The sequence below is a fragment of the Tachyglossus aculeatus genome, chromosome 10 (assembly GCF_015852505.1).
Source record: "Tachyglossus aculeatus isolate mTacAcu1 chromosome 10, mTacAcu1.pri, whole genome shotgun sequence".
Classification (NCBI taxonomy): Eukaryota; Metazoa; Chordata; class Mammalia; order Monotremata; family Tachyglossidae; genus Tachyglossus; species Tachyglossus aculeatus.
The window spans coordinates 59,471,462-59,498,902 of record NC_052075.1 but is presented as its reverse complement, the minus strand read 5'-3'; the positions used below and the strand labels follow the sequence as shown (position 1 = coordinate 59,498,902).

The 27,441-nt window shown below is 55.4% G+C and overlaps 2 protein-coding genes across 4 annotated transcripts; one reads left to right on the top strand and one right to left on the bottom strand.

Moving 5' to 3' along the window:
* Positions 1-2,402: 2,402 nt before the first annotated feature.
* GLS2 (glutaminase 2) lies at positions 2,403-17,690 on the top strand. Of its 3 annotated transcripts, none has more exons than XM_038752852.1 (17): positions 2,403-2,533; positions 10,650-10,771; positions 10,981-11,062; positions 11,798-11,877; positions 11,999-12,162; positions 12,287-12,345; positions 12,949-12,981; positions 13,303-13,361; positions 13,634-13,700; positions 16,012-16,062; positions 16,169-16,345; positions 16,432-16,563; positions 16,675-16,767; positions 16,872-16,933; positions 17,019-17,095; positions 17,218-17,281; positions 17,353-17,690. In XM_038752852.1, the coding sequence occupies exons 1-17, from the start codon at positions 2,411-2,413 to the stop codon at positions 17,510-17,512; spliced, it is 1,605 nt and encodes a 534-aa protein (XP_038608780.1). In that variant the 5' UTR covers positions 2,403-2,410; the 3' UTR covers positions 17,513-17,690. The 3 variants fall into 3 exon arrangements, with proteins under 3 accessions (XP_038608780.1, XP_038608779.1, XP_038608781.1); XM_038752851.1 differs by having other exon boundaries at positions 10,933-11,062; XM_038752853.1 differs by lacking the exon at positions 2,403-2,533 and adding an exon at positions 10,199-10,339 and having other exon boundaries at positions 10,933-11,062.
* On the bottom strand, positions 17,659-22,024 carry SPRYD4 (SPRY domain containing 4). The gene is made up of 2 exons (XM_038752854.1): positions 21,940-22,024; positions 17,659-18,983 (listed from the first exon to the last, which is right to left on the bottom strand). The coding sequence occupies exons 1-2, from the start codon at positions 22,022-22,024 to the stop codon at positions 18,445-18,447; spliced, it is 624 nt and encodes a 207-aa protein (XP_038608782.1). The 3' UTR covers positions 17,659-18,444.
* Between the last annotated feature and the right edge of the window lie 5,417 nt (positions 22,025-27,441).

Below are 27,441 nucleotides of genomic sequence, written 5' to 3'. Positions count from 1 at the left end.
TCACATCCAAGCCGTCACCAAAACCTGCCAGTCTCAGCTCCGCAACATTGCCGATATCCGCCCTTTCCTCTCCATCCAAACCGCTACCCTGCTTGTTCAAGCTCTCATCCTATCCCGTCTGGATTACTGCATCAGCCTCCTCTCCAATCTCCCATCCTCCTGTCTCTCCCCACTTCAATCCATACCTCACGCCACTGCCCAGATCGTCTTTGTGCAGAAACGCTCTGGGCATGTTACTCCCCTCCTCAAACATCTCCAGTGGCTACCAATCAACCTACGCATCAGACAAAAACTCCTCACCCTCGGCTTCAAGGCTGTCCATCACCTCGCCCCCTCCTACCTCACCTCCCTTCTCTCCTTCCCCAGCCCAGCCTGCACCCTTTGCTCCTCTGCCGCTAATCTCCCCACTGTTAGGCCTCGTTCTCGCCTGTCCCGCCATTGGCCCCCGGCCCACGTCCTCCCCAGGGCCTGGAATGCCCTCCCTCTGCCCATCCGCCAAGCTAGCTCTCTTCCTCTCTTCAAGGCCCTACTGAGAGCTCACCTCCTCCAGGAGGCCTTCCCAGACTGAGCCCCTTCCTTCCTCTCCCCCTCGTCCCCCTCTCCATCCCCCCATCTTACCTCCTTCCCTTCCCCACAGCACCTGTATATATGTATATATGTTTGTACATATTTACTACTCTATTTATTTATTTATTTTACTTGTACATATCTATTCTATTTATTTTATTTTGTTAGTATGTTTGGTTTTGTTCTCTGTCTCCCCCTTCTAGACTGTGAGCCCAGTGTTGGGTAGGGACTGTCTCTGTGTGTTGCCAACTTGCACTTCCCAAGCGCTTAGTACAGTGCTCTGCACACAGTAAGTGCTCAATAAATACGATTGATTGATTGATTTATTAAGCACTTACTATGTGCAAAGCACTGTTCTAGGCGCTGGGGAGGTTCCAAGGTGATCCGGTTGTCGCACAAGGGGCTCACAGTCTTAATCCCCATTTTCCAGATGAGGGAACCGAGGCCCAGAGAAGCGACTTCCCCAAGCTGACTATTGGAGGAGCCGGGATTTGAACCCAAGACCTCAGACTCCCAAGGCCGGGCTCTTTCCACCGGGCCACGCTGCTGCTCTTCCTCCAGGCCCCTGGGCCCACTCCTCAGCTGTGGGGTCGCCCCTCATCTCGTCCCCGACCCCGAGGTACATTTGGCTATCCGGATTGTCTTTGTCCAGAAATGCTCTGGGCATGTTACTCCCCTCCTCAAAAATCTCCAGTGGCTACCAATCAATCTGCGCATCAGGCAGAAACTCCTCACCCTGGGCTTCAAGGCTGTCCATCCCCTCGCCCCCTCCTACCTCACCTCCCTTCTCTCCTTCTCCAGCCCAGCCCGCACCCTCCGCTCCTCCACCGCTAATCTCCTCACTGTACCTCGTTCTCGCCTGTCCCGCCGTCGGCCCCCAGCCCACGTCCTCCCCGGGGCCTGGAATGCCCCCAATCCCTCTGCCCATCCGCCAAGCTCGCTCTCTTCCTCCCTTCAAGGCCCTGCTGAGAGCCCACCTCCTCCAGGAGGCCTTCCCAGACTGAGCCCCTTCCTTCCTCTCCCCCTCGCCCCCCTCTCCATCCCCCCATCTTACCTCCTTCCCTTCCCCACAGCACCTGTATATATGTATATATGGTTGTACATATTTATTACTCTATTTATTTATTTATTTATTTATTTTACTTGTACATTTCTATCCTATTTATTTTATTTTGTTGGTATGTCTGGTTCTGTTCTCTGTCTCCCCCTTTTAGACTGTGAGCCCACTGTTGGGTAGGGACTGTCTCTATGTGTTGCCAATTTGTACTTCCCAAGCGCTTAGTACAGTGCTCTGCACATAGTAAGCGCTCAATAAATATGATTGATTGATTGATTGATTGATTGACTTCCCAAGCGCTTAGTCCAGTGCCCTGCACACGGTAAGCGCTCAATAAATACGATTGATTGATTGATTTGGCGCTTAGAACAGTGCCCAGCGCTTAGTAAGCACTTAATAAATGCCGTTATTATTATTATTATGATCGTTGGCCGCCCGCTCCCTCTTTGAACGCCTCAGGATGCGAAGAGCCCCCGCCTCAGGGCTCTCCCCTCAGCCGCGCCTCGCGCGCCTCCCGCTTTCCCGCCCTCGCGGGCGGCCCCCGCCGACTGCGCAGGCGCCGGCTCCGCGCCTCGCGCTGGCCCCGCCCCTCCCCGCCCCTCATTGGGCCGCGGCGCCTGCCCGTCCCGCCCTCGCCTCGGGGCGATTGGTCGCTCCCCCCCCGTCCATCAGGCCGCCTCGGGCCCCGCCCCCTTTCTGGCCATCCCGCCCGGCCCGTCCGTCGCGCGGCTCAGTTGCGGCGGGGATGCGGGCCGTGCGGGTCGCGCAGCGGTTCGGGGGGCCGGGATGGGGCCCCCTGGGGCCCCTGGGCCGGTGGTGCGGGGCCGACCACCGCAACGAGCCCGCGCCGCAGGACGGGGAGACGCCACCGGCCAGCCACCAGCCGCACCACCTCAACAAGCCCGATCAGTAAGGCCCCGGGGGCCGGGATGTCAATCAATCAATCAATCAATCAATCAATCAATCATATTTATATCTATATATGTTTGTACGTATTTATTTATCTCACTTGTACGTATCCTATTGATTTTATTTTGTTAGTATGTTTGGTTTTGTTCTCCATCTCATCATCATCAGTCGGATTTATTGAGCGCTTACTGTGTGCAGAGCACTGGGCTAAGCGCTTGGGAAGTCCAAGTGGGCAACATAGAGAGACAGTCATCATCATCATCATCAATCGGATTTATTGAGCGCTTACTGTGTGCAGAGCGCTGGGCTAAGCGCTTGGGAAGTCCAAGTTGGCAACATATACAGTCATCCTCATCATCAGTCGGATTTAGTGAGCGCTTACTGTGTGCAGAGCACTGGGCTAAGCGTTTGGGAAGTCCAAGTGGGCAACATAGAGAGACAGGCATCATCGTCATCAGTCGGATTTATTGAGCGCTTACTGTGTGCAGAGCGCAGGGCTAAGCGCTTGGGAAGTCCAAGTGGGCAACATAGAGAGACAGGCATCATCGTCATCAATCGGATTTATTGAGCGCTTACTGTGTGCAGAGCACTGGGCTAAACGCTTGGGAAGTCCAAGTGGGCAACATAGAGAGACAGTCATCATCGTCATCAATCGGATTTATTGAGCTCGTACTGTGTGCAGAGCACTGGACTAAGCGCTTGGGAAGTCCAAGTGGGCAACATAGACAGGCATCATTGTCATCAATTGGATTTATTGAGCGCTTACTGTGTGCAGAGCACTGCGCTAAGCGCTTGGGAAGTCCAAGTGGGCAACATAGAGAGACAGTCATCATCGTCACCAGTCGGATTTATTGAGCGCTTACTGTGTGCAGAGCACTGGACTAAGCGCTTGGGAAGTCCAAGTTGGCAACATACAGAGACAGTCATCATCGTCATCAATCGGATTTATTGAGCGCTTACTGTGTGCAGAGCACTGGACTAAGCGCTTGGGAAGTCCAAGTTGGCAACCTCTAGAGACAGTCCCTACCCAACAGTGGGCTCACGGTCTAAAAGGGGGAGACAGAGCACAAAACCAAACGTACTAACAAAATAAAATAAATAGAATAGATATGTACAAGCAAAATAAATAAATAAATAAATAGAGTAATAAATATGTACAAACATATATACAGGTTTATATACATATATACAGGTCTCCCCCTTCTAGACTATGAGCCCGCTGTTGGGTAATAATAATAATAATAATAATGTTGGTATTTGTTAAGCGCTTGCTATGTGCAAAGCACTGTTCCAAGCGCTGGGGGGAACACAAGGAGATGAGGTTGTCCCACGTTGGGCTCACAGTCTTAATCCCCAGTTTACAGATGAGAGAACTGAGGCACAGAGAAGTGAAGTGACTTGCCCACGGTCACACAGCAGACAGGTGGGGGAGGCGGGATTCAAACCCGTGACCTCTGGCTCCCAAGCCCGCGCTCTTTCCACTGAGCCACGCTGACTGTCTCTATGTGTTGCCGACTTGGACTTCCCAAGCGCTTAGTCCAGTGCTCCGCACACAGTAAGTGCTCAATAAATACGATTGATTGATTGATTGATTGAGCGCTTACTGTGTGCGGAGCACTGGACTAAGCGCTTGGGAAGTACAAGTTGGCAACATATAGAGACGGTCCCTACCCAACAGCGGGCTCACACAGGGGGGCCAGGAGGAAGGCCCCCCCTGTACGGATGTGGGACCGGGAAAACGAGAGGACGGGGGTGGGCAACGTGGGGACACGGAGACTGGGGGGTCAGGGATAGGGGTAAGAAGACAGGGGATATCAATAATGAATGCTATCTATAATATATATATATATATATGATGGCATTTATTAAGCGCTTACGATGTGCAAAGCACCGTTCTAAGCGCTGGGGAGGATGCAAGGCGATCAGGTTGTCCCACGTGGGGCTCACAGTCTTCATCCCCATTTTACAGATGAGGCCACTGAGGCCCAGAGAAGTCAAGTGACTTGCCCAAAGTCACACAGCTGACAGGTGGCGGAGCCGGGATTCGAACCCATAATAATAATAATAATAATGTCGGTATTTGTTAAGCGCTTACTATGTGCAAAGCACTGTTCTAAGCGCTGGGGGAACACAAGGAGATGAGGTTGTCCCATGGGGGGCTCACAGTCTTCATCCCCATTTTACAGATGAGGTCACTGAGGCCCAGAGAAGTCAAGTGACTTGCCCAAAGTCACACAGCTGACAAGTGGCGGAGCCAGGATTCGAACCCATGATCTCTGACTCCAAAGCCCGGGCTCTTTCCACTGAGCCACGCTGCTTCTCTGCTTCTGCTTCTCTGCTACTTACGGAGCACTTACTTTGTGCAGAGCACTGCGTTAATAATAATACTACTAATAATAATAATGGTGATGATGGCATTCGTTAAGCGCTTACTATGTTCCAAGCACTATTCTAAGCGTTGGGGGGGAATACAATCAATCAATCAATCAATCGCATGGCGTCGGATAGGGGTGAGAAGACGGGATATCAATCAATGAATGCTACTTACGGAGCACTTTGTGCAGAGCACTGCGTTAATACTACTAATAATAATGATGATGATGGCATTCGTTAAGCGCTTACTATGTGCCAAGCACTATTCTAAGCACTGGGGGGGAATACAATCAATCAATCAATCGTATTTATTGAGCGCTTACTGTTACTTACTGCTTACTTGCTGCTTAGAGGAGCAAGCAGCATGGCCTAGTGGAAAGAGCACAGGCTTTGGAGTCAGAGGTCATGGGTTCGAATTCTGACTCCACCATATGTCTGCTGTGTGACCTTGGGCAAGTCACTTAACTTCTCGGAGCCTCAGTTACCTCATCTGTAAAATGGGGATGAAGGCTGTGAGCCCCACGTGGGACAACCTGATCACCTTGTATCCCCCCCAGCGCTTAGAACAGTGCTTTGCACATAGTAAGCGCTTAACAAATGCCATCATTATTTATTCATTTATTATTTACTGTGTGCAGAGCACTGTACTAAGCGCTTGGGAAGTACAAGTTGGCAACATATAGAGGCAGTCCCTACCCAACAGTGGGCTCACAGTCTAGAAGGGGGAGACAGAATACAAGGTAATCAGGTTGTCTCTTTAAGCGCTTACTATGTGCCAAGCACTATTCTAAGCGCTGGGGGGAATACAAGGTAATCAGGTTGTCCCACATAGGGCTAACAGCCTTAATCCCCATTTTGCAGATGAGGGAAGTGAGGCACAGAGAAGTTAAGTGACTTGCCCAAAGTCACACAGCAGAAAAGTGGCAGAGCCGGGATCAGAACCCATGACCTCTGACTCCTAAACCCGTACTCTTCCCACTAAGCTGCAGTGCTTCTCCAAGCGCTTGGGAGGGTCCAACAAAGTTGGTAGATACAAACCCTGCCCACAGGGAGATTAAAATCCTGCAGGATGTGGGGAGACATAGGGGCTTGGACATGGGGTGGGGAGGTTAGGGGGCCCAGGAACATGGGGGCCCGGGGAGAGGGGCATGGAGCTTTGAGGGCAGTTGACAGAAAGGGGAGGGACACAGATTCACTCATTCATTCATTCAATCGTATTTATTGAGCGCTTACTGTGTGCAGAGCACTGTACTAAGCGCTTGGGAAGTACAAGTTGGCAACATATAGAGACGGTCCCTTGCCCCCCCCCCCCGCCCCACCTTTTCTGGTCCCAGCCTTTTCTCTCCCAAGCCCCTGGAGGGACAGAGACTGGGTCCAATCTGATTGTATTGTACCTATCCCAGTAGTACAGTGGTTGGCACATAGTAAGTGCTTAAAAATTACCTATTATTATTATTATTATTATTATTATTATTATTATCCATTATTAGGGGAAGCAGCGTGGCTCAGTGGAAAGAGCCCGGGCTTTGGAGTCAGAGGTCGTGGGTTCAAATCCCGGCTCCGCCACGTGTCAGCTGTGTGACGTTGGGCAAGTCACTTCACTTCTCTGGGCCTCAGTTCCCTCATCTGTAAAATGGGGATGAAGACTGGGAGCCCCTCGTGGGACAACCTGATTACCTTGTACCTACCCCAGCCCCTAGAACAGTGCTTTGCGCATAGTAAGCACTTAACAAATACCAACATTATTATTATTATTATTATTATTGTCCTTCCCCCATAGACCACGATGAGTCTTTCTTGGGATGGAGTTGGGGCTTCCATCCCAGCAAACTCACCTTGAACTCATTCCCCATGAGGGCAGATCCAGCCCCTGGGTGGGCTTTGGGGACAGAATCTGCAGGTGTGAGCCCCAGGGGGTCGACCAGGAGTCTGGGTTTCTGCCGGTGGAGGTGTAACACCTAAACACCCAGACAACACTTCGTCTCTCCGTCCCTCTTGCTGACCCCACTCGGGCCAGAGGGAGAGAGAGAGAGAAAGAGAATGTGTGTGCGCGCACGCATGTGCACCTGGGTTTGTATTCACCGGTCTGGAGGACATGTATGTGTAGGTGAATGGATGGTTAGACTGTGAGCCCACTTTTGGGTAGGGACTGTCTCTATATGTTGCCAATTTGTACTTCCCAAGCGCTTAGTACAGTGCTCTGCACACAGTAAGCGCTCAATAAATACGATTGATGATGATGATGATGGTTGAGTCTGGGAAAGAGGCCAGAGACCTAGACCTGACCCCCGCTGTCCCCTCCATTCCCGTTGTCGTCCGCCTGCTGAAGAGAAGATCCCAACCCGTACTTCCTATTAGTAACAATAGTGGTGGTAATAATAATAACTGTGGTATTTGTTAAGCGCCTCCTGTGTGGTACTAAGCACTAGGGTGGGTACAAGCAAATCGCTTTGGACACAGTCCCTGTCCCATCTGGGGCTCACAGTTTCAATCCCCATTGTACAGATGAGGTAACTGAGCCCCAGAGAAGCGAACTGAGACTTGTCCAAGGTCACCCAGCGGATAAGTGGCGGAGCCGGAATTAGAACCCGTGACCTTCCGACTCCCGGGCCCGTGTTCTATCCACGACGCCATGGTGTTTGTGAACTACTTACTGTGTGCCGAGCGCTGGGGTAGATACAAGATAATGAAGTTGGACACAGTCTCTGTCCCACTTGGGGCTCTCGGTCTAAATAGGAGGGAGTACAGGCATTGAATCCCCATTTTCCAGATGACTAAATGAGGCACAGAGGAGTTAAGTGGCTCGCCCCAGGTCACACCGCAGGCAAGTGGCAGAGCCAGAATTAGAAGCCAGGTTCTCCGGTTCCAAGGCCTGGGGCCTCGTTCCACTTCTGAGAGTGATTGAGGGGGTGGTGAGGAGCTATCAGGACTGGGGGCGCAGGTGGATGGAGCGGGGGGTCTGTCGGAGCTGGGGGACAGATGTGTGGAGGGCAATCAGGGCAGGGGGAGCAGGTGGGTGGAGGGCCGTCAGGGCTGGGGGGCAAGTAGGAGGAAGCTGGTTGGAGCAGGGAAAGCAGACAAAGGGTTAACAGTCTCATGGCCCTCTTTCCCCCCCATCCATGCCCCCCTTGGGCTCCCCTCCACCCCCTGCCATCTGCGTCAGATGGGGGCGTTGGGTGGGGAGGGGGGCCTGGAGACAGTCTCTTGGCCTCTGTAGGAGCCGTGTGGCCCCCGTCTCCTGGCAGCGGCCCCCGGCTCCTGTGGCCTTGGACTCGTGCTCCCTGGGCAGTTGGGGAGGGGAGCTGGGGAGAGCCGTACGCCACGTGTGGCTGGAGGGTGGGGAGAGCTGTGGGGGGGTGGGGGCGGGGGGAACACAATTCCTGCTAGTTCTCCGGTCCGCCTCCCCCTCCCCTCATCCCATCCCCCTGTCCCGTCCCTGTCCCCTCCCCGCTTCTCATCGTGCCTCGGCCCCAGCCCGTCCCTCCTTCACATGCCAGCCCTGTGGTGTGCCCCCCTCCCCTCGCAGGGATCAGTTGGACAGTGGCATGCTGCCCCGCCTTGGGGACCTGCTTTTCTACACCATCGCTGAGGGCCAGGAACGCATCCCCATCCACAAGTTCACGTCGGTAAGACTCCTGCCAGGGCCCCCATCCTTCCCCGTGCCCCTGACAGACACCCATCATCATTATCATCGTCAGCTAGATTTACCGAGTGCCTGCTGTGTGCAGAGCACTGGACTTAGCCCTTGGGAGAGGACAGTAGGGTACATGCCCACTGTTGGGTAGGGACTGTCTCTATATGTTGCCAACTTGTACTTCCCAAGCGCTTAGTACGGTGCTCTGCACACAGTAAGCGCTCAATAAATACGATTGATGATAGTCACCGCCTTTAGAAGGGCTTAGTGGCAAGAGCACGGGTTTGGGAATGAGAGGACGGGGGTTCTAATCCTGATCCGCCACTTGTCTGCTGTGTGAGCTTGGGCAAGCCACTTAACGTGGGGCTCACGGCCTTAGTCCCCATTTTACAGATGAGGTAACTGAGACCCAGAGAAGTGAAGGGTAGATACAGTCGAATCAGGGGGGACCTAATCCGTGTCCCACATGGGGCTCACGCTCTTAATTCCCATTTTACAGATGAGGTAACTGAGGCCCAGAGAAGTGAAGCGACTTGCCCAAGATCACACAGCAGACAAGTGGCAGAGTCGGGATCAGAACCCAGGTCCTTCCGACTCCCGGGCCCGTGTTCTAGCCACTAAGCCACACTTTAGACTGTGAGCACCATGTGGGACAGGAACTGTGTCCAACTCAGTTATCTCCTAATCTACCCCAGTGTTTAATAGAGTGCCTGGCACATAGTAAGCACTTAATAAATACCACAATAATATTACATATTAGTAATAATAATAATAGGGAAAGGTCTTCTAGAGGACCTGGGACCTCAGAAGCAGTGAGCACGTGGCCTAGGGGAGAGAGCCCAGAACTGGGGATCAGAAGACTTGGGCGGAGTAGCTTCCAATACCTCTTTCCTCTTGTGTGACCTTGGTCAAGACGCCTATCTGCTCTTCTGGGAAATGGGGATAAAATAAATGTTCTCCCTCCCTCCCCGCCTCCATCTTAGAGTGTAAGCCCCATGTGAGACTGGAACTGTGTCTGATCTGATTATATCGTGTCTCCCCCAGTACTGGGCAGATAGTAAGCAATAAATACTGTTATTATTATTATTATTATAAAGTCTTTAAAGATGGGGTGAGCTGTGGATTAACAACTGTGAAGGAGGAAGGCGTTCCAGGCAAAAGGGAGCATGTGACCAAGGGTGCGGGGAAGAGAGAGGGTCAGGCCCAGTAAGCTGGGATGTAGTGGGAGGGGAGTGAGAATTGAAAGGAAGGAGACCACTGATGGAGGGTCTTAAAGCTGATGGGCAGGAGTTTCTGTTTGATGTGGAATGGACAACCATAGGAGGTTTTTAAGGAGTGCGGAGAAGTGTGCAGAATAACGTGCTAGACAAATGACCAGGGCAGTAGAGTGAAGTATGGACCGGAGAGGAGAGAGGCTGAGGGCAGAGAGGTCAGTGAGGAAGTTGAATCAGGATACGGCAAACGTCGGGACCAGCGTGGAGGGTGTTTGGATGGAGAGGAAGGGGTGGATTCCAGAGGCATCGTAGAGGAAGAACCGAACTGACAGGATTTAGTGACTGACTAGATGTGAGGGCTGAAGGAGAGGGAGGAGCCAAGGATAATGGCGAGGCAGAGGGCCTGGAGCTGTCGGCAGCGGGGATGGGAGAGCGAGCCGGAGGGGAGGTTTCGGGAGGGAGGACAAGGGCTTCAGTTTGGCACATGCTGAGACTGAGGGGTCGGTGAGACGTCTGGAGAGAGGTGGCCCGGAGGAAAGAAGAGATGGGAGCTGGCGAAGAAGGAGAGAGATTGCAACTCGAGAGGTAGATTTGGAAGTCATCCGCAGAGTGGTAGGTGGTAGGGGCTCAGTTTCGGACCCTCCCCTCCTGAGGCGAGGCAACCTCCCCTCCTGCAGAGAGCTGCCCCCTGCCTCAGAGAGCTCATCCCCTGATCCACTGCTCCCCCCATTCCAGATACCTCAGAAGCCCCCCGGATGCCGTTCTGTTCTGGGAGAGGGTGAGGGCTGAGCGGGGCCGGGGAGAACAGGCCGGGCTAGGTGGGAGCTAGGCCAGGCTGGCTGGAGGCCGGGTGGGGGTAGGGACTTAGTTAATCTGGGGGTTTCTCTCCCCACAGGCACTGAAAGCCACCGGGCTACGGACGTCCGACCCCCGGCTGCGGGACTGCATGAGCCAGATGCGTCACCTGCTGCGCGAATCCGGTGGTGGCGACCTCCTGGACCGGGACCTCTTTCGAAAGTGAGAGCCCCGGGGCGGGGCGGGGTGGGCCGGGGCCGAGACCCCTTCCCCACATCTCCCAGTGGGCCCCAGGTGGGTGGCGGCCGGGCCCTACACCTCCGCCCTGTCGCGGGGTCCTTGTCGGGCCGGGCCTTGCTGAGCCGTGCTGTGCCGGGGCCCAGGTGTGTGAGCCGCAACATCGTCCTGCTGACCCAGGCCTTCCGCAAAAGGTTCGTCATCCCCGACTTTGAGGAGTTCACCAACCACGTGGACCGGATCTTCGAGGACACCAGGGGCCACACCGGGGGCCAGGTCAGGGCCGGGGGCGGTTCCGGGGTCCTTGGCCGGGTCATCCTCGGGCGGAAGGACAGACGGAAGCTAGCTCTCTTCCTCCCTTCAAGGCCCTGCTGAGAGCTCACCTCCTCCAGGAGGCCTTCCCAGACTGAGCCCCTTCCCTCCTCTCCCCCTCGTCCCCCTCTCCATCCCCCCATCTTACCTCCTTCCCTTCCCCACAGCACCTGTATATATGTATATATGGTTGTACATATTTATTACTCTATTTATTTATTTATTTATTTATTTTACTTGTACATTTCTATCCTATTTATTTTATTTTGTCGGTATGTTTGGTTCTGTTCTCTGTCTCCCCCTTTTAGACTGTGAGCCCACTGTTGGGTAGGGACTGTCTCTATGTGTTGCCAATTTGTACTTCCCAAGCGCTTAGTACAGTGCTCTGCACATAGTAAGCGCTCAATAAATACGATTGATTGATTGATTGATTGATTGATTGACGGACGAACAGACGGACCTCGCTCTGGGGGAGGAAGCGCCCCAGGGAGGGAAGCCGAGGAGCCTCCTGGCCGCTCACCCCAAGCGTCCTCCGCCGTTTAGTCTCCTTTTTCCAGGCGGCGAATGTGTCCGTTATATTGTTATACTGTACTCTGGCCGAGTGCTTCGTAGTGTCCTGCACGCAGAAAGCGCTCGGTTAATTCGATTGACTGACTGACTGACTTGGCTCCGCTCCCCCTCCCCCTTTGGGGGGTCCAGGTCGCCGCCTACATCCCCCAGCTGGCCAAGTTCAACCCGGAACTGTGGGGAGTTTCCCTGTGCACGGTGGATGGGCAACGGTGAGTCCCGGGGTCCGGGAGGGATTGCGGGGGGCACCAAGCCAGCCGGGCCAGGCCCCCGCACCTCGCTCGTCTGCCCAGCTATCCGACCGGCTAGCTCACGGCCCCTCCTCGCCCGCAGGCACTCGGTGGGCAATACCAAGATTCCCTTCTGCCTGCAGTCGTGCGTGAAGCCCCTGACGTACGCCATCTCGGTGAGCACCCTGGGCACCGAGTACGTGCACAAGTACGTAGGCAAGGAGCCCAGTGGACTACGGTACAACAAGCTGTCGCTCAACGAGGAAGGTGAGGGTGTCGCCCGTTCCCCCCCATCCCCATCCCGGGCCCCCGGCAGGTCCAGCCCCGGAGTGGGGAAGCGGGGCAGAAGCCACGGTGAGTCAGAGGCCTTGTGTGGGATGTCTGTCCCTAGGGATCCCCCACAATCCCATGGTCAACGCTGGGGCCATCGTCGTGAGCTCCCTGATAAAGGTAAGCTCCCCCCACCCACTTCCGCGGGCCCCGTTTTCTCTCCCTGGGCCCCCGCTCCCCAAACCCCACGAGCCCCAGCTCCGAGCCCTCCCGAGACTGCTGCTCTTTGGGGGAGGAACGGTCTGGCCCCCCAACACGGCCGGCCACGAGGTGCCGAGGATGGGGATGGGCCTGGGCCCCAGGGCAGGAGGCCGGGGGTGGGCGACGCCAGGCTGGAGCCGATTGGCCCCTGCCGGGGAGGGAGCAGGTCAGAGAGGCGAATGACCCCGGCTGGGGCGGGCGTCGCCGGAGTCACCTGAGCCCCGAGGTGGCCTTGGGCAGGGTGTCGGGCGGGCCGGCCAGCTGCCCCGCTCCCAGGGCTTGAGCAAGAGTCAGGGGCAGCGACCCTGGAGACGTTCAGCCAATTGGCTCCCACTGGAAGCCCCCAGCCGAGTGCGGAGGGGACGGCTGCTGGGCCGAGATGCCCCCCCCGCCACCCTCAGCTTTGCTGTACCCCCTCTCCCTCCCAAGTCCAGTCATTTCCTCCTAAATGTCCAGGGATCGCCCCCCTCTCCCACCCCCCCACCCCCACCGGCCCCACCCCTGATTGGCGTCTCCTTGCAGATGGACTGCAACAAAGCAGAAAAGTTTGATTTCGTAAGTTCCACTGCTGCCTCCCCAACTTCCCTGCCGCCCCCGACCCCTGGGGTTCAGGCCTGGGTGGGGGCGTTGGGGGCCCCGGGAAAGGGCGTAGGGCCTCTCGGGGCAGGGGATGGGGGGCCTGGGGTGGGACGGGGGCTTTCAGGGGTGCCGGCCTCTTTGGCTTCAGCAGTGAGAAGACACCGTGTGAGCTGAGCCCAGGGAGGACCCCCGTCCAGGGGCCTTTCTACTTTTCCAGTGGCTCCTCCCGCCTGTCCCTTCTTCATCCTCCCAACCCCCATTCTTGCTCCCACCTCCCCCATCCTCCACCCCTTGCAGGTGCTGCAGTACCTGACCAAAATGGCAGGGAATGAATACATGGGTTTCAGCAACGCCACGTAAGACCTTGGGGGAATTGGGGGAGTGGGGTGGGGCAGGGGAGGGGAGACTGGGGTGGGAGCAGGAGTCAGCAGTACCCTGTGGGCCCTGTGATTTCTCCCAGCCCCAGCCCTCAGTGGGCCGGGAAGCCTGACGGCTACTCCCTCTCTGCCGCCCACCCCCAGCCAACCCCCTTTATGGGGCTTGGGCTGCGATCCCTTCGTCTCTGGCCAACCCCCCTCCTCTGCCGTCAGCCCCCCCAGATCCTGGGTGAGGTTCTTCCTCCCCGCAGGTTCCAGTCAGAGAAGGAGACGGGCGACAGGAATTACGCCATCGGCTATTACCTCAAGGAGAAGAAGGTACCCGAGCCAGTGGCTGGGACCGGGAGGGGAGCCGCAAATCCAGCCAGCTGCATGGAGGGAACTGGAAGAGGGGGCTCTGGGAGGATTCAAATCCGTCACTCCCGGCTCCCGCTGCCCCATCCGTCCCGTCCCCTCCCAGATCCAGCAGCCCCCATCATATTCCAGGTCCTACTGAAAGCCCACCTCCCCCTCTCTGCCTTCCCTGATTAGCTCCCGTGTCTTCTCTCTAGTCTGGAGCTCCTTCCCCCTTCATATCTGACAGACCACCACACTCCCCACCTTCAAAGCCCTCCTAAAAATCCCATCTCCTCCAAGAGGCCTTCCCCAACTGAGCCCTCATCTACCCTATCTTCTCTCCCTTCTGTGTCGCCCGGGCACTCGGCTCTGTACCTTTTAATAATAATAATAATAATAATAATAATGGTGGCATTTATTAAGCCCTTACTATGTGCAAAGCACTGTTCTAAGCGCTGGGGAGGTTACAGCGTGATCAGATTGTCCCACTGGGACTCACAGTCTTAGTCCCCATTTTACAGATGAGGTAACTGAGGCACAGAGAAGTTAAGTGACTTGCCCAGAGTCACACGGCTGACAATTGGCGGAGCGGGGATTTGAACCCATGACCTCTGACTCCAAAGTCCGTGCTTTTCCCACTGAGCCACGCTGCTTCTTTTAATAATAATAATAATGGTATTTATTAAGCGCTTACTATGTGCAAAGCACTGTTCTGAGCGCTGGGGAGGTTACAAGACGATCAGGTTGTCCCACGGGGGGCTCACAGTCTTCATCCCCACCCCCAGCCCCACGGCACTTAGGTACATAGCCGTCTAGTCTCCCGTTTCGTCTATTGGTAATTAATTTTATTATCTTTCTCCCACTGTAGACTGTAAGATCCTTGTCTACCAGCTCTGTGGTACTGTACTCCCCAGTGCTTAGTACCGTGGTCTGCGCACCGTAGGCGTTCAATAAATCATCATCAATCGTATTTATTGAGCGCTTACTATGTGCAGAGCACTGTACTAAGCGCTTGGGAAGTACAAATTGGCAACATATAAATGCCTTTGATAGATGGTGCCTTTTTTGATGAAACAGCGTGGCGTAGTGGAAAGAGCACGGGCTTAGGAGTCAGAGGTCGTGGGTTCTAATCCCGGCTCCGCCACTTGTCAATCAATCAGTCGTATTTATTGAGCGCTTACTGTGTGCAGAGCACTGTACTAAGCGCTTGGGAAGCACACGTTGGCAACATATAGAGACAGTCCCTACCCAACAGTGGGCTCACAGTCTCAACTGTGTGACTTTGGGCAAGTCACTTAACTTCTCGGTGCCTCAGTTACCTCACCTATAAAATGGGGATTAAGACTCTGAGCCCCACGTGGGAAAACCTGACCACCCTGTGTCTACGCCAGCGCTTAGAACAGTGCTCGGCACATCGTAAGCGCTTAACTAATACCAACATTATTATTATTATGAAGGCCCAGTTTTCAATCTGCTGGTCTAGTTAGTCCTTTTACCTTCCTTAAATCGATCAATCAGTGGTATTTATTGAGTGCTTACCGTGGGCAGAGCACTGTACTAAGTGTATGGGAGAGAACAATACAACAGAGTTGGTAGACATATATCTTGCCCACAAGGAGTTTACAGTCTAGTTAGTCCTTTTACCTTCCTTAAATCGATCAATCGGTGGTATTTATTGAGTGCTTACCGTGGGCAGAGCCCTGTACTAAGTGAATGGGAGAGAACAATACAACAGAGTTGGTAGACATTTATCTTGCCCACAAGGAGTTTACAGTCTAGTTAGTCCTTTTATCTTTCTTAAATCGATCAATCAGTGGTATTTATTGAGTGCTTACCCTGCGCAGAGCACTGTACTAAGTGTATGGGAGAGAACAATACAACAGAGTTGGTAGACATACATCTTGCCCTCAAGGAGTTTACAGTCTAGACACCCATCTTCAGCAGCTACAGAGGAGATGTGCTTTTTCAACTACACGTTCGGTGCTTTATTTTGAATGCTCTGCTGGTAAGTGCTTTCATGGCCGACTCCCCTGGTAGAGTGGAAGCTTCTTGTGGGCAGGGAAGGTGCTGCTTGCTTGTGTTAGGCTGTAGTCTCCCAAGGGCTTAGTGCGGCAGACTGTGAGCCCACTGTTGGGTAGGGACTGTCTCTATATGTTGCCAACTTGGACTTCCCAAGCGCTTAGTACAGTGCTCTGCACACAGTAAGCGCTCAATAAATACAATTGATGATGATGATGCGGCGCCTCGCTACCCCTGCTGCTGCCGCTACTCGTCCTCTCTGCTCTCCTTGCAGTGCTTCCCCAAGGGCGTGGACATGATGGCCGCCCTGGACCTCTACTTCCAGGTACCTACAGACCCCTGCCCCTGGCAACCCCACCCCCCGAGAACCGGGTGCGGGGCCGGCCGAGGGCCCCGTCCCCACCGGGCTGGCCCTCCTCTCCCCCCCACAGCTGTGCTCGGTGGAGGTGACGTGCGAGTCGGGAAGCGTGATGGCAGCCACACTGGCCAACGGCGGCATCTGCCCCATCACGGGGGAGAGCGTGCTGAGCGCCGAGGCCGTCCGCAACACCCTCAGCCTCATGCACTCCTGCGGCATGTATGACTTCTCGGGCCAGTTCGCCTTCCACGTGAGTGGCCGCCGGGCCCGGGGAGCGGGATGGGGCGGCGGGGCGGGGGGGCCGGCCAGGCTGGGACCGGTTCACCGCCCCTCCAGGTGGGACTCCCCGCCAAGTCGGCCGTGTCCGGGGCCATCCTGCTGGTCGTGCCCAACGTCATGGGGCTCATGTGCCTGTCACCCCCGTTGGATAAGCTGGGCAACAGCCATCGTGGCGTCAGCTTCTGCCAGGTGAGGGGCAGGCCGGCCACCCGCCCGCCGAGGGGGGCCCTGCCGTGGTAGCGTCCCCAGCCCGGCCCCCGCCCGCCCTTCCAACCCCGCAACTCCCGGCTGTCACGGCAGGAGCTGGTGTCCCTCTTCAACTTCCACAACTACGACAACCTGCGCCACTGCGCCCGCAAGCTGGACCCCCGGCGGGAAGGCAGTGAAGTGAGGGTACGGAAGGGGCCGGTGCGGCGGGGCGGGGTCGCTGAAGGCCGGCGGGGACCGGCCGGGGGACTCTGGGCCGGCGGACGGGTGGCTTTGGCTTGCTTTTTCAGAACAAGACGGTGGTGAACCTGCTGTTCGCAGCCTATAGCGGAGACGTGTCTGCCCTGCGCAGGTAGAGTCGGCCCCCCGCCCCCCGCCCCACCAGTGTCCCATCTCCCCTTCCCGGATTATACCGCCAGCCCTACCCTACCCACCAGGTTTGCGCTGTCGGCCATGGACATGGAGCAGAAGGACTACGACTCCCGCACCGCCCTGCACGTCGCTGCCGCTGAAGGTATCTGTGGGACCACAAGGGCAGGACCCTCTGGATCCCCCTCTTCTCCCCGACCCCCCAAGCCCACCCGGCTCCAGACTCCCGTGTCTGCCTGACCCGTCACCCCCACCCCTCTGGCTCAGGGCACCTGGAGGTGGTCAAGTTCCTGGTGGAGGCCTGCAAGGTCAACCCCTTTGTGAAGGACAGGTGAGCAGGGGTGGGGAGGAGGGGGAGGGAGAGCTCTCGGGGGGGCCACGCCTGACCCCTGACCTCGGCAGGTGGGGCAACATCCCCCTGGACGACGCGGTGCAGTTCCAGCACGTGGAGGTGGTGAAGCTGCTGCAGGACTACCAGGACCGGTTCGCCCTGGCGGAGCCCCAGGCTGAGCAGGCCAAGGCCGAGCCCCTGTCCAAGGAGAACCTGGAGAGTATGGTGTGAGGGGAGGCGGGAACCGGGCCCCCTCACAGATCCCCTCGGCGGGAAAGACGGGAGGGGAGGGACCCTCGACCCCGACCCAGCGTTCCCGCCCTGGCTGGCCTGCGCTGCTGTGGTCACTCCCGCCCCTTGTATAGACAGAGGAAGTATTTTGTGTGCAAATAAACTTTAATTACATAAATCCGTGCTTTGCAGCAGCCGAGGTAAAAATGGTCTGGGCTCCGTGTGACCAGACTAGCGCACACGCACGCACACACGCAGAGAAAACACAATCCCACGAGCTACTTGTAGTGGTGATGCTCAAGGTCTTTGATTGGTTGCTACAGAGTTGGAGTTGGGGGAGGAAGCCCCTCAGCACTCCCGCCCTGCAATTCCAGAAATCCCAGTGGCGGGGTGGGAAGCGAGGGATTCCCAGCCCGCGCTGTACGTTGTCTCTCCCCCTCTAGCTGGGCCAGGCTGCATGTTAAGGCAGGACAGGGGAGGGGGAAGAAAGTCCGCAGTGCTGTTAAGGCAGGCCCCCGGAGGCAGCTGGGCCGAGGATGAGGTCTTTGGGGGTACAGCATCGACGCTGCACTGAGACAAGGTTGGGGCCTTGTTCACCCCAGAAAGGCAGCGACGAGAAAGGGTGGAGTCCTCTCCGCCGGCCAGAGGTAGTCGGGGTGGGTGGCCGGAGCCTAGGGCGTAGCCGTAGTGTTGGGGGGCTTAAAGCCGAGCGAAGGCCGAGCCCGGGCGGTACTAAGCGGGCCGGGATGGAATACCCAGCCGGGAGAACCCGCTGATCTAGCCCCGGGGGGCCAGGGAAGGGGGTGACGGTATGTTGCACTGCTGCCCGTATGTGGGGGCAAGCGCCGGGGCAGTCGGAAGGGGTAACCGGGTTTGTGACCTGAGGATGCCCCGGGGTGGGAGCCCAGGACAGGGTTGGCCCCCCCACCTGGCTAGAGGCCCGCGGGCACCTTGAGCCCCGAGTGGGTGAGGAGCTCCCCGTCCCAGAGGGCGAAGGCGGGCACCACGGGGCCCCGGAAGTCCGCGTGCAGGGTGTGCACCGTGGTGCCTCGCCCCACGTCCACGAGGCCCAGCTGCCCGGCCTCAAAGTCCAGGAGCAGCCCCACTCGCTCCGGCTGCCCGATGCCCACGAGGGGGGTGCTCTCCTTGGCCTGCATGGCGTGCCAGCCGCGCTGGGCGAAGGCGAAGACCCACGAGCGCTCATCCACGCCGATGCAGCCGTCGCGGGACACGTCCACGTCGGCCACGCCGATGCGGAAACGCCGGGACCGCCGCACGGTCACCTCCCAGTAGTGGCGGCCGCTGGTGACGGCCGTGTCACCCAGGACCACCGCCCACTCCCGGAAGCGCTCCATGTTGGGGGTCACCTTGGTGGGCTCCAGTCCCACTGCCCGGTACTTCACACCCGTCTCCCCCTTGAAGAGGTCCAGGCTGCTGTGGGCGGTCTTCTCGTCCAGCCGGAAACTGAGGCCTACGGGGGAGAGGGGTCGTGAGCGGGGGGCGAGACAGGAGGCCGGGTTGACGGATGGGGCCTGAATCGGGAGGTCGAGGGTTTAGGAAGCAGCGTGCCTCAGGGGAAAGAGCATGGGCTTTGGAGTCAGAGGTCATGGGTTCGAATCCCGGCTCCACCACGTCTGCTGTGTGACCTTAGGCAAGTCACTTAACTCCTCGGGGCCTCCGTTACCTCATCCGTAAAATGGGGATTAAGACTGTGAGCCCCACGTGGGACAACCTGATCACCTTGTATCCCCCCCCCAGCGCTTAGAACAGTGCTTTGCATTCATTCATTCATTCAATCATATCGAGCGCTTACTATGTGCACAGCACTGTACTAAGCGCTTGGGAAGTACAAGTTGGCAACGTATAGAGACGGTCCCTACCCAACTGCGGGTTCACAGTCTAGAAGGGGGAGACAGACAACAAAACCAAACATATTAACAAAATAAAATAAATAGAAGAAATAGGTACAAGTAAAATAAATGGAGTAATAAATCTGTACAAACATATATACAGGTGCTGTGGGGAGGGGAAGGAGGTAAGGCCAGGGGAATGGGGAGGGGGAAGAGGAGCCCGTTGTTGGGTAAGGACCGTCTCTATGTGTTGCCAAATTGTACTTCCCAAGAGCTTAGTACAGTGCTCTGCACACAGTAAGCGCTCAATAAATGTGATTGATTGATTGATTGAGAGGAAGGAGGGGGTTCAGTGTGGGAAGGCCTCCTGCACGTGGTAAGTGCTTAAAAAATGCCATTATTATTATTATTAGGGACCGGCCAGGGGTAGGGTTTGATGTGGGGAGTGTGGCCTGGGGGAGATAAGGTCCGGGGGATCCCGGGGTGGCCGGGAAGGACTGGGGGCAGAGATGCCAATCAATCAATCAATCAATCATTTATTGGGCGCTTACTGTGTGCAGAGCACTGTACTAAGCCCTTGGGAAGTACAAGTTGGCAACATATAGAGGCAGTCCCTACCCAACAGTGGGTTCACAGTCTAGAAGGGGGAGACAGACAACAAAACAAAACATATTAACAAAATAAAATAAATAGGATAGATATGTACAAGTAAAATAGAGTAATAAATATGTACAAACATATATACATATATACAAGTGCTGTGGGGAAGGGAAGGAGGTAAGATGGGGGGGATGGAGAGGGGGATGAGGGGGAGAGGATTTCGCATGAGTACCGGGGGGGTTGTGGGCCGGGGGTTGGTGTGGGGTATTAATAACAATAATAATGATAGCATTTATTAAGCGCTTACTATGTGCAAAGCACTGTTCTAAGCGCTGGGGAGGTTACAAGGTGATCAGGTTGTCCCACGGGGGCTCACAGTCTTAATCCCCATTTTATAGATGAAGTAACTCAGGCCCAGAGAAGTTAAGTCACTTGCCCAAAGTCACCCAGCTGACAATTGGCAGAGCGGGGATTTGAACCCACGACCTCTGACTCCAAAGCCCGGGCTCTTTCCACAGAGCCACAGCTGCTTCTCTGATTGAGAGCAGGTGTCGGGGGGGGGGGGTGCGTTGGGGCAGGGCCCGAATGACGGGGGGCCCGGGGCGAAATGGGGGGGGCGGGGGTGGGCGTTATTTATTTTATTTTGTTAGTATGTTTGGTTTTGTTCTCTGTCTCCCCCTTTTAGACTGTGAGCCCACTGTTGGGTAGGGACTGTCTCTATATGTTGCCAACTTGGACTTCCCGAGCGCTTAGTACAGTGCTCTGCACACAATAAGCGCTCAATACGATTGACTGACTGATTGACTAGGGGCAATCCCCGAGGGGCACCGTGGCTCAATCAATCAATCATATTTACTTTGTTAGTATGTTTGGTTTTGTTCTCTGTCTCCCCCTTCTAGACTGTGAGCCCACTGTTGGGTAGGGACTGTTCTCTATATGTTGCCAGCTTGTACTTCCCAAGCGCTTAGTACAGTGCTCTGCACACAGTAAGCGCTCAATAAATACGACTGATTGATTGATTAGGGGCACTTTACTTCTATGGGCCTCAGTTCCCTCAGCTGTAAAATGGGGATTATGACTGTGAGCCCCCCGTGGGACAACCTGATTTCCTCGTAACCTCCCCAGTGCTTAGAACAGTGCTTTGTACATAGTAAGCGCTTAATAAATGCCATCATTATTCATTCATTCATTCAATCGTATTTATTGAGCGCTGTGTGCAAAGCATTGTACTAAGCGCTTGGGAAGTACAAGTTGGCAACATCTAGAGACGGTCCCTACCCAACAGCGGGCTCACAGTCTAGAAGGGGGAGGCAGACAACAAAACCATGTGAGCCCACTGTTGGGTAGGGACTGTCTCTAGATGTTGCCAACTTGGACTTCCCAAGCGCTTAGTCCAGTGCTCTGCACACAGTAAGCGCTCAATAAATACGACTGAGTGAATATAAACCAAGTAAAATAGAATAAATATGTACAAATAAAATAGAGTAAAAAAATACGTACAAACATATATAGACTGTGAGCCCACTGTTGGGTAGGGACTGTCTCTAGATGTTGCCAACTTGGACTTCCCGAGCGCTTAGTCCAGTGCTCTGCACACAGTAAGCGCTCAATAAATACGATTGATTGATTGCTATATACAGGTGCTTCACTGAGGGTCAGGGAGGGTGGCTTGAGGGGGCCTGAGGCGCTCGGGGGCGAGTCTCCCAATCATCAATCGTATTTATTGAGCGCTTACTGTGTGCAGAGCACTGTACTAAGCGCTTGGGAAGTACAAATTGGCAACATACAGAGACAGTCCCTACCCAACAGTGGGCTCACAGTCTAAAAGGGGGAGACAAGACCAAACATACTACAAAATAAAATAGATATGTACAAGTAAAATAAATAGAGTAATAAATATGTACAAACATATATACATATATACAGGTGCTGTGGGGAAAGGAAGGAGGTAAGATGGGGGGGATGGACGGTCCCTACCTCTCCAAAGCCCGGTAAGGACCGTCCTCAGGCGGGCGGCCCCACAAGGCCTCGGCCTGAGGGAACACACCAGGCCCAGCGCCATCTTGGGCCTCGAGGGAGGTGGAGCCGCCGCCATGGCGCCCGCCCCCGCCTCCGCCACGTGACTCCCCTCCCTCCCCGGCCCGCACAGCGCCATCTTCCGCCCGGGAGGGGGTAAGGCCGCGCGCGGTGACGTCACGCGGGAGGCCTCAGGGAACACGCTAGGCCCAGCGCCAAAACCTGCCGGTCTCAGCTCCGCAACGTTGCCAAGATCCGCCCTTTCCTCTCCATCCACACCCCTACCCTTCTCGTTCAAGCTCTCGTACTATCCCGTCTGGACTACTGCATCAGCCTTCTCTCTGATCTCCCATCCTCGTGTCTCTCCCCACTTCAATCCATACTTCATGCTGCTGCCCGGATTGTCTTAGTCCAGAAACGCTCTGGGCATGTTACTCCCCTTCTCAAAAAGCTCCAGTGGCTACCAATCAATCTGCGCATCAGGCAGAAACTCCTCACCCTGGGCTTCAAGGCTGTCCATCACCTTGCCCCCTCCTACCTCACCTCCCTTCTCTCCTTCTCCAGCCCACCCCGCACCCTCCGCTCCTCTGCTGCTAATCTCCTCACCATACCTCATTCTCGCCTGTCCCGCCATCGACCCCCGGCCCACATCCTCCCCCAGGCCTGGAATGCCCTCCCTCTGCCCATCCACCAAGCTAGCTCTCTTCCTCCCTTCAAGGCCCTACTGAGAGCTCACCTCCTCCAGGAGGCCTTCCCAGACTGAGCCCCTTCCTTCCTCTCCCCCTCGTCCCCCTCTCCATCCCCCATCTTACCTCCTTCCCTTCCCCACTGCACCTGTATATATGTTTGTACATATTTATTACTCTATTTATTTATTTATTTTACTTGTACATATCTATTTTATTTTGTTAGTATGTTTGGTTTTGTTCTCTGTCTCCCCCTTTTAGACTGTGAGCCCGCTGTTGGGTAGGGACTGTCTCTATATGTTGCCAACTTGTACTTCCCAAGCGCTTAGTACAGTGCTGTGCACACAGTAAGCGCTCAATAAATACGATTGAGGATGATGATCTTGGGCCTCGAGGGAGGTGGAGCCGCCGCCATGGCGCCCGCCCCCGCCCCCGCCACGTGACCCCCCCTCCCTCCCCGGCCCGCACAGCGCCACCTTGCGCCCGGGAGGAGGTACGGCCGCGCTCTGTGACGTCACGGGCCTCAGGGAACACGCCAGGCCCAGCGCCATCTTGGGCCTCGAGGGAGGTGGAGCCGCCTCCGCCACGTGACCCCCCCTCCCTCCCCGGCCCGCACAGCGCCACCTTGCGCCCGGGAGGGGGTAAGGCCGCGCGCGGTGACGTCACGCGGGAGACCCGGAGGAGGCAGCGCCACCTTGCGCCCGGGAGAGGATGGGCAGGCCCGGATGGAGCCGCCCTCGGCCCCGCCCCGTCGCCATCTTGGGCCTTCCCCGAGCGGGATGGGGGAGCAATTGGGCACCCACCTGCAGTCAGTCGTATTTATTGAGCGCTTACTTGTACCTATCTATTCTATTTATTTTATTTTGTTAGTATGTTTGGTTTTGTTCTCTGTCTCCTCCTTTTAGACTGTGAGCCCACTGTTGGGTAGGGACTGTCTCTATATGTTGCCAGCTTGGACTTCCCAAGCGCTTAGTCCAGTGCTCTGCACACAGTAAGCGCTAAATAAATACAATTGATTGTACTCTCCCCCTTTTAGACTGTGAGCCCACTGTTGGGTATGCACTGTCTCTCCATGTTGCCAATTTGGACTTCCCGAGCGCTTAGTCCAGTGCTCTGCATACAGTAAGCGCTCAATAAATACGACTGATTGATTGATTGATTGACTGTACTCTCCCCCTTTTAGACCGTGAGCCCACTGTTGGGTAGGGACTGTCTCTATATGTTGCCAACTTGGATTCCCAAGCGCTTAGTACAGTGCTCTGCACACAATAAGTGCTCAATAAATACGACTGATTGATTGATTGATTGATTGTACTCTCCCTCTTTTAGACTGTGAGCCCACTGTTGGGTAGGGACTGTATATGTTGCCATCTTGTACTTCCCGAGCGCTTAGTCCAGTGCTCTGCACACAGTAAGCGCTCAATAAATACGATTCATTGATTGATTGCAGAGCACTGGACTAAGCGCTTGGGAAGTAATAATAATAATAATGATGGTATTTGTCTGATAGACTGTGAGCGCACTGTTGGGTTGGGACTGTCTCTGTATGTTGCCATCTTGTACTTCCCAAGTGCTTAGTCCAGTGCTCTGCACACAGTAAGCGCTCAATAAATACGATTGATTGATTGATTGATTGCACAGCACTGGACTAAGCGCTTGGGGCATAATAATAATAATAATGATGGTATTTGTCTTCTAGACTTCTAGACTGTCTCTGTATGTTGCCAACTTGTACTTCCCAAGCGCTTAGTCCAGTGCTCTGCACACAGTAAGCGCTCAATAAATACGATTGATTGATTAAGCGCTTACTATGTGCAAAGCACTGTTCTAAGCGCTGGGGAGGCTATCGACTATGTCAGGAGTGAACCACTCAAGCCCATATCTGACGGACAGCAACCCCTCCAGCACGGTGGTACCCATCTTGTTGTGAGCGTCCGTCTTGATGAGCCGGACGGCCGAGGAGAGATGGTCCACCTTGGCTGCCCTGTGCGGGAGCGCCAGCAGCGTCTGAGCCAACTTTGCCAGGCACGGGAAGTGGGGCCGGCCGTCGTGCCGGGTCATCCCGCCGATGCGGTGCCAGAACGCCTCGGGAGAGCCCCCGCCCCCGCGGTCCACAGGGCTCGGATCGGCCACCTGGTAGCCAAAGTCACCAGACTCGGTGCTGTCGCAGCTGCGCGGCAAGCAGCCCCACGTGCCGCGCGTGCGGCACACCCGCCCAGCCGCTGCCCTCTGCGTCGGGGAGGCGTGCCGGGCCTTGCCCGCCGAGGTGGAGCGGCTCTGCAGGGACATCCACGGCCACTTCGCCCACGGCTGCTGTAAGAGGGTGCCCGTCGCCCCGGAGTTTTGGGACATCGCGGCGGCCGACTGCCTCCCGGGGTCCTGGTCCTGCCCGGCCTGGTGGCCGAGCCTGCTGGACTGCGTCGAATGCATGGTGAGCCATTATAATAATAATAATAATTTTGGTATTTGTTAAGCGCTTACTATGTGCAAAGCACTGTTCTAAGCGCTGGGGAGGGTACAAGGTGATCAGGTTGTCCCATATGGGCTATGGAGGAAGTAGAGGAGAATTTCATATTATTTACCCACGGATTCTGGAACAGATCCTAATATTAATATTTAAATCCATGGGAAAACATATCCCATGATGACATCTCATGATACATTTCCAAGGAACATGACCCAGTTATAGTTTTTTAAAGGCATGTCATAAACATTTATTATGCGGAAAGCACTTAACTAAATGCTGGGGTAGATACAAGACTATCAAATCGAACACAATCCCTGTCCCACACAGGGCGCACGGACTAAATCAGAAGGAGGAGGAGGAGTACAACTTTATTACGGTATTTAGTGTTTACTGTGTGCCAGGTGCTGTAGAAGCAAAGGGGTAGATGTAAAATAATCAGACCAGACACAGTCCCTGTCCCTCATGGGGCCCGTCGTCTAGGTAGAAGGGAGAACAGGTACTGAATCCTCATTTTACAGAGGAGGAAACTGAGGCATAGAGAATTTAAGTGGCTTGCTCAAGGTCACACAGCAGGCAAGTGGCAGAACCAGGATAGGAATCCAGGTTCTCCGACTTCTGGGCTCGAGCTGTTTCCACTAGCCCCTGCCATTTCTCGGCCAAAAGTGAAATTGCTATTTACCAGAAATTGATTTTAAGTCATATTAATGGCCACCGATAAATGTTAGAAAAGTGAAGGGTGCCCTACTTCGAGGCCCGCGACGAGGCCGAGTCCCAGGGCGGCCAGGCGCAGGTGGGCGCCCGGCTCTGGGATCCCATGCTCAAGCGTTACTTCTTCCTGCGGACCGCGCTGCCCATCTTCAGTCACTTCCCTCAGCGGCTCCGGGCCGGCCCGCCCGCCCCGCCGGGCCTGTACTCCCGGTCCTGCCAGATTCTCAGGACGCTCCTGGGCCACTACGTCCAGCCCCAGGCCATCGCCGGCCTGGACGAGGCGGCGCTGGTCAACTTCGGCCACCTGGAAGAGCGGAACGTCCGGCCGGCTGCTGGCGTGTTCACTGGGTTTCGGACCAGGCGGCAGCTGGCTAAGGTGGCCCAGAAGTTCCCGGCTGACGCGACCGCCTTCTACACCCGGGCCGTGGGTGCCCTCAAGAAGCAGCTGCCCATCCGGGACCGGGCGCTGCGGCTCGTCGGGTCACTGCGCCCCGGCGACAGGTTGTCGGGGGAAGCGGCCACCACCTTGGAGCTGGCCGGGTGCTTCCTGCTGATCGTAGCCCCGGCGGACTTTGGCTACCAGGTGGCCGATCTGAGCCCTGTGGGCCGCGTGGGCGAGGGCTCCCCCGAGGCGTCCTGGCACCGGACCGGCGGGATGACCCGGCACGACGGCCAACCCCACTTCCTGTGCCTGGCAAAGTTGGCTCAGACGCTGCTGGCACTTTACTTTTTAAAGTGCTGGGGTGGATACGGGGTAATCAGGTTGTCCCACACTAATCCCCGTTTTACAGAGGAGGTAACTGAGGCACAGAGAAGATAAGTGGTTTGCCCAAGGTCACACAGCAGACAGGTAGCGGAGCCCGGATTAGAATCCACATCCTCTCACTCCCAGGCCCGTCTTATCTCCCCGAAGCCACGCTGCTCCAGGATGGGAGTCCTGCCTTCAAGGGGCTGAAACAAGCCTGAACCTGAAACAAACTGCAGGCAAGAGGAGGAAAGGGAAGAGCTGAGGTAGAGAACAAGCCCCCTGGAAGGTGCCGGGGGTGCGTGTGTGGCGCGGGGGGCCTGGGGGTTTTCCGGGCTTGCTAGTGGGTCCAAGATTAGCTTTGAGCTAGGTCAGAGGTGGGCAGTGACATGGAGATTTGGAGATGATGGGAGGCTGCCCCTAAAGGCCTGACCATCGCGGGGAGTTAATTCATCATCATCATCATCATCAATCGTATTTATTGAGCGCTTACTATGTGCAGAGCACTCTACTAAGCACTTGGGAAGTACAAATTGGCAACATATAGAGACAGTCCCTACCCAACATCATCATCATCAATCGTATTTATTGAGTGTTTGCTATGTGCCAAGCACTCTACTAAGTGCTTGGGAAGTACAAATTGGCAACATCTAGAGACAGTCCCTACCCAACAGTGGGCTCACAGTCTAAAAGGGGGAGACAGAGAACAAAACCAAACGTACTAACAAAATAAAATAAATAGAATAGATATGGACAAATAAAATAAATAGAGTAATAAATATGTACAAACATATATACAGGTGCTGTGGGGAAGGGAAGGAGGTAAGATGGGGGGGATGGAGAGGGGGACGAGGGGG

Coding starts and splice junctions, on each gene's coding strand:
- GLS2 (XM_038752851.1), top strand. CDS start 2,411: ATGGGGCCCCCTGGGGCCCCTGGGCCGGTGGTGCGGGGCCGACCACCG. Junction 2,534..10,649: donor CACCTCAACAAGCCCGATCA/GTAAGGCCCCGG, acceptor CTCTCCCCACAG/GCACTGAAAGCCACCGGGCT. Junction 16,346..16,431: donor CGGGCCAGTTCGCCTTCCAC/GTGAGTGGCCGC, acceptor CCGCCCCTCCAG/GTGGGACTCCCCGCCAAGTC.
- SPRYD4 (XM_038752854.1), bottom strand. CDS start 22,024: ATGGCGCTGGGCCTGGTGTGTTCCCTCAGGCCGAGGCCTTGTGGGGCC. Junction 18,984..21,939: donor CCTTACCGGGCTTTGGAGAG/GTAGGGACCGTC, acceptor TCTCCCCCGTAG/GCCTCAGTTTCCGGCTGGAC.